Source organism: Alosa pseudoharengus, unplaced genomic scaffold (assembly GCF_046254945.1).
Source record: "Alosa pseudoharengus isolate Yale_2024_CS ecotype anadromous, Long Island Sound unplaced genomic scaffold, YU_APseudo_1.1 YU_APseudo_1.1_scf_28, whole genome shotgun sequence".
Taxonomy (NCBI): Eukaryota; Metazoa; Chordata; class Actinopteri; order Clupeiformes; family Clupeidae; genus Alosa; species Alosa pseudoharengus.
In genome coordinates, this window is record NW_027468709.1 from 284,873 (window position 1) to 289,872 (window position 5,000).

The 5,000-nt window shown below is 51.4% G+C and overlaps 1 protein-coding gene across 1 annotated transcript in view; it reads right to left on the reverse strand.

Annotated features, from left to right (window-relative positions):
- ryr1a (ryanodine receptor 1a (skeletal)) overlaps positions 1-5,000 on the reverse strand; it is a gene marked incomplete at its 3' end in the record, with an annotated part of 121,471 nt that overhangs the window by 4,143 nt on the left and 112,328 nt on the right. The window contains 6 exon segments of the mRNA XM_076262437.1: positions 1,000-1,308; positions 1,518-1,604; positions 2,148-2,322; positions 2,404-2,480; positions 2,975-4,266; positions 4,631-4,712. Of these exon segments, the coding sequence (XP_076118552.1) occupies positions 1,000-1,308; positions 1,518-1,604; positions 2,148-2,322; positions 2,404-2,480; positions 2,975-4,266; positions 4,631-4,712 (2,022 nt within the window).

Genomic DNA, 5,000 nt, shown 5'->3' on the forward strand with positions numbered 1-5,000 from the left:
GAGGAAGCTTGTCCAACACACATATTGCACACTGCCCTCTCCCCCCCCCCCAATACACAGCACATTGTCTCATGACATATTGCACACTGCCCTCTCCCCACATACACAGCACACTATCCCATTACCCTTGTCATCCCCCCAACACACACACCAAGACCCCTGGCAGTTGGGTTAGCCCCTTGAGCCGTGGATCTGCCCAAGGTTTCTTCCTTGGTAAGGGAGTTTTTCCTTGCCCCTGTTGCTATTGGGTGCTCCTTGTTGGTGCCCCCCCCAATCCCAATCCTCCCCCACCTTTCTTATGCAGCCCTTGCCACTTAATCTACTAAACCCCTCTTCTACTGCACTTTTTACCCCCTCCCCCCATAAATGCACAAATAGGCTGACACCAGACATAATTTCACTGCATTTCTTACATCCAGTAACTATATGCATGTGACAATAAACTTCCTTGTATCCTTGTATTGTATCCTTGTTGTGTCAGTCTTACAGCCTGCTATAGGCCAGTTATAACCGCTTTGTAGCCCATTATATAACAGCCCAGTTGTACCAGTGTAACGACTGTTGCAGAGCGCGACCTTGAGGCAGTTGTATCAGTGTAACGGCTGTTGTTGAGCGCGACCTTGAGGCAGTTGTATCAGTGTAACGGCTGTTGTTGTGTGTGAACTTGAGGCAGTTGTATCAGTGTAATGGCTGTTGTTGAGCGTGACCTTGAGGCAGTTGTATCAGTGTAATGGCTGTTGTTGAGCGTGACCTTGAGGCAGTTGTACCAGTGTAACGACTGTTGTTGAGTGTGATCTTGAGGCAGTTGTATCAGTGTAATGGCTGTTGTTGAGTGTGACCTTGAGGCAGTTGTATCAGTGTAAGGGCTGTTGTTGAGCGTGACCTTGAGGCAGTTGTATCAGTGTAATGGCTGTTGTTGAGCGTGACCTTGAGGCAGTTGTATCAGTGTAATGGCTGTTGTTGAGCGTGACCTTGAGGCAGTTATATGTTGAGCCTGACCTTGAGGCAGTTGTATCCGATGATGCACAGGAAGGAGATGATGGTGTGTACGGTGGCCAGGAAGGTCATGCTGGGCTGCATGTAGCCCGTGCTCTCCTCCAGGAAGAAGTAGACTGGTCCCTCCTCCTCGTCCTCCTCGTCCCCTCCAAGACCAGAGCCCTCCATCTCCTCACCAGAGCCCTCGAATAGGCCTGACCCTTCAAACAGGCCTGACCCCTCAAACATGCCTGACCCCTCAAACAGCCCTGAACCCTCGAACACGCCGGAGCCCTCCACATCGTCGTCTTCATATGGAGGCGTGTCTGACACCTGCACACACACACACACACACACACACACACACACACACACACAGGTGAAACACAGTTTGTTTTACAGATTTCCAGAAGATTTCCAGATCTTGCTGAAGATACAGTTCGTCCAAAAAAAGGGTGGAGGAGAGGTTCACACACACACACACACACACACACACACACACACACACACACACACAAAGAGAAAGACACTCTGAAAGTGACCTTGTAGAAGAGCAGAATGAAGTTGAGAGCAAAGGAGATGAAGAGAGCCAGGAAGCGCAGGTTGTAGAAGTTCCGGGAGAGGTAATTCTGTAGAGAACAGAGAGGAATGGTCACGCACTCACACACGGTCACTATGGCATGGACCTCAAGGTCAACATACCTTACCAGAGCATAATGGCATATATACATGCTTGATTTATTATCATACATGTTCCTGCTACTCATGCCTTGTGTTATTGTATCTTCAAAAATTCCTTTGTGCATCATTCCCTTGGTTACCAGTCCTTGGCATTAGCTTTTTTTTTTTTTGCTACTGGGCGCCCCCTACAGGTATGGAGTATTAGTATTTTACACAGCTGAGTTCTACTCCCCCTACAGGTATGGAGTATTAGTATTTTACACAGCTGAGTTCTACTCCCCCTACAGGTATGGAGTATTAGTGTTTTACACAGCTGAGTTCTACCCCTACAGGTATGGAGTATTAGTGTTTTACACAGCTGAGTTCTACTCCCCCTACAGGTATGGAGTATTAGTGTTTTACACAGCTGAGCTCTGTTGGGTTTGTTTAAAGTTATATGCCAAAGCTGCTGAGGCGTCCATGTTGATGTCACCCCAGCTGGAGTGACCCACCATAAATTTGCTCCTCTGCACGTCCAGCTCGGTCCAGAGGTCGAAGCCTCTGTGCTTGCTTGCCGGTGCCTCCTTCTTGGCCTTGGCCGCCTTCTCCACCTTTGGCTCCTCCTCCTTCTTCTCCTCCTGGGCCTTAGCTTCCGCCTCCTTCTGAGCCTTCTCCCCATTCTCAGTGCTGGGGGGAGGGGACAGATGTGGTTAGTGGGAGGGGTCTGAATATGTAATCAGTGTAATGAGGGGGAGTGGCTTAACTCACTCAGCTTTCTCTGGCTCAGGGGGCGGCTCCTCTACGGCAGGGGGCTGCTGCTCAGGTCCCGCCTCCTCTCCTGATCCCTACCAATCAGATGCCAGAGGAGAAGATGAATGACATTCCAACACCAAATTAAGGTAATAGGGAAGTCCAATTTAAATCATCAATAACTCAAAAGTAGAGAGATTTACACACACTAACTCACACATGCACACACTAACTTACACTAACTCACACTTGCACACATTAACTTCCACATGCACACACTAACTCACACTAACTCACACACTGCACACTTGTACACACACACACACACACACACACACACACACACACACACACACTCATACACACACACACACACTTGTACACACACACACACACACACACACATACACACACACTCGTACACACATACACACACACACTCGTACACACACACACACACACACACACACACACACACACACTCGTACACACACACACACATACACACACACACACACACTCGTACACACACACACACACACACACACACACAGTCAGAGCCCCCCAGCTGGCAGACGGGCGTCCTCACCGCCTTCCTCTTGGTGATGGGCGAGCCCTCTGGCGTTGGGGGCTCCACGGGCTCAGTGTCGCCCATGTCTCCCAGCCCCCCGGGGGTGTCTATGCCCGGGATGCGGCCCCCGTCCTGGTCCTGGCTGTCCTCCTCCTCCTCCTCTCCGCCGCCCTGGTCCATGGAGTCGCTGATGCCCCCCGCCTCAGCCTCCTCGCCACGGCTGGCCTCCCCCGGCACGTCGCCGTGCACCTCGTCCTGCGTGGGGTCCGGCATGCTGGCCAGGATCTCCGTCACCGTGATGTTTTTGGCGCCTTCCACCAGGCCGCCGCCAAACAGCGTCTGCCACAGCAGCAGCAGGAAGCCCTTGCACACGCCGAAGACGAAGAGCAGCACGCCCGTGACCACCATCCACACGAACGTGGCCAAGCCCACCACCAGCTCCTTCAGCGTCATCTTGCGCAGGCGCCGGTACTGCCGCCGCAGGTTGCGGAACGTGAACATGCCCAGGAAATTGAAGACGCTGTTGAGGAAGTCGGCGAAGGCCGAGCTGGATTCCGATTGGCCGTCCTCCCCGCCTCCCTCCTCGGCCCCTCCCTCGGCTCCGCCCTCCGGCTCGTCGTCCTCCTCCTCGGCTCCACCCTCGTCCTGCTCCGAGATCTGCGAGGCGATGTTCATCTCGAAGATGGTGTCCTCGCAGAAGTTGACGAAGAGCTCCATCTTCTCGCTCTCGCCGCCCTCGTTGACCACGTCGAAGATGAACTGCCGCTTGGACTCCTTGACCTGCGGCATCTCCCACTGGTTGCGGTTGACCTCGCTGATCTCGAAGTAGATGCGCTCGATCTTGCGGCTGGCGCCCATGATCTCGATGCGGCCCAGGAACGGGCGGAAGTAGTTGATCACGCTCTCCGCCTGCTCCAGGAAGTTCTTCAGCCGGGCGTCGTGTGGCACGTGCTCCGACAGGTTGGTCAGCAACACGGCGATGTTGAAGCCAATGTCCTTGGCCGGCTCTTGGAAGCGGTTGGCGAACTCCTCGAAGTTGATCATGTCGTTCTCGTCGGCCTCGGAGCAGGAGAGGAGGAACTGGATCTCGGAGGGCGTGTACTGCTTCTGGCTGTCCATGGCCTTCTGGAAGTCCTTCTTGGAGATAAGGCCCCGCGGGTCCGTCACGTAGTCGCGGAACGCGTCTGACGCCACAATGTCCTTCAGCTTGAGGAACATGTCGAAGAACTTGAGGATCATCTCCACATTGCTGGACGACTCCACCAACATGTCCACCATCTGACGTGCAATAGTGCCGTTCACAACGTTCCCTAACACATGCCAACCAGGAGAGGACCGGACATTATTTACAAAAATATACATTCAATATCATCATCATTATTCAAAAATGGTGCCGTTCCCATGCCAACCAGGAGAGGACAGGACATTATTTACAAAAATATACATTCAATATCATCATCATTATTCAAAAATGGTGCCGTTCCCATGCCAACCAGGAGAGGACAGGACATTATTTACAAAAATATACATTCAAAATCATCATTATTATTCAAAAATGGTGCCGTTCACAACATTCCCTAACACATGCCAAGGAGAGGACAGGAAATGATTTACAAAAATATACATTCAAAATCATCATCATTATTCAAAAATGGTATTTGAGATGAGACTCACCCTCCAGCAGAGAGAGAAGCATGACCACCATGTCTTTCTGAAGATCTAGCAGCTCCTTTAGAAGACCAATCTGACTGGAGTCCTGTAAAACAGGGCACGCACGCACGCACACACACACACACACACACACCCCACAAAGACAAAGACATGCGCAAACACACACACACACACACACACACACACACACACACACAGGCACTGTACCACAATTTGTGAGAAATGCGCGCTCCACTGTGAGATCATAACACCTCTAAGAGAAGGGCTGGTCAAATGAAACGAATATGTTGACCAAGAAGTCTGACGGACAGCATCAGTGAATACCAATTATGTTTTCATATCACTTTTTAAAGGTATGTAGATTTAGCATAGA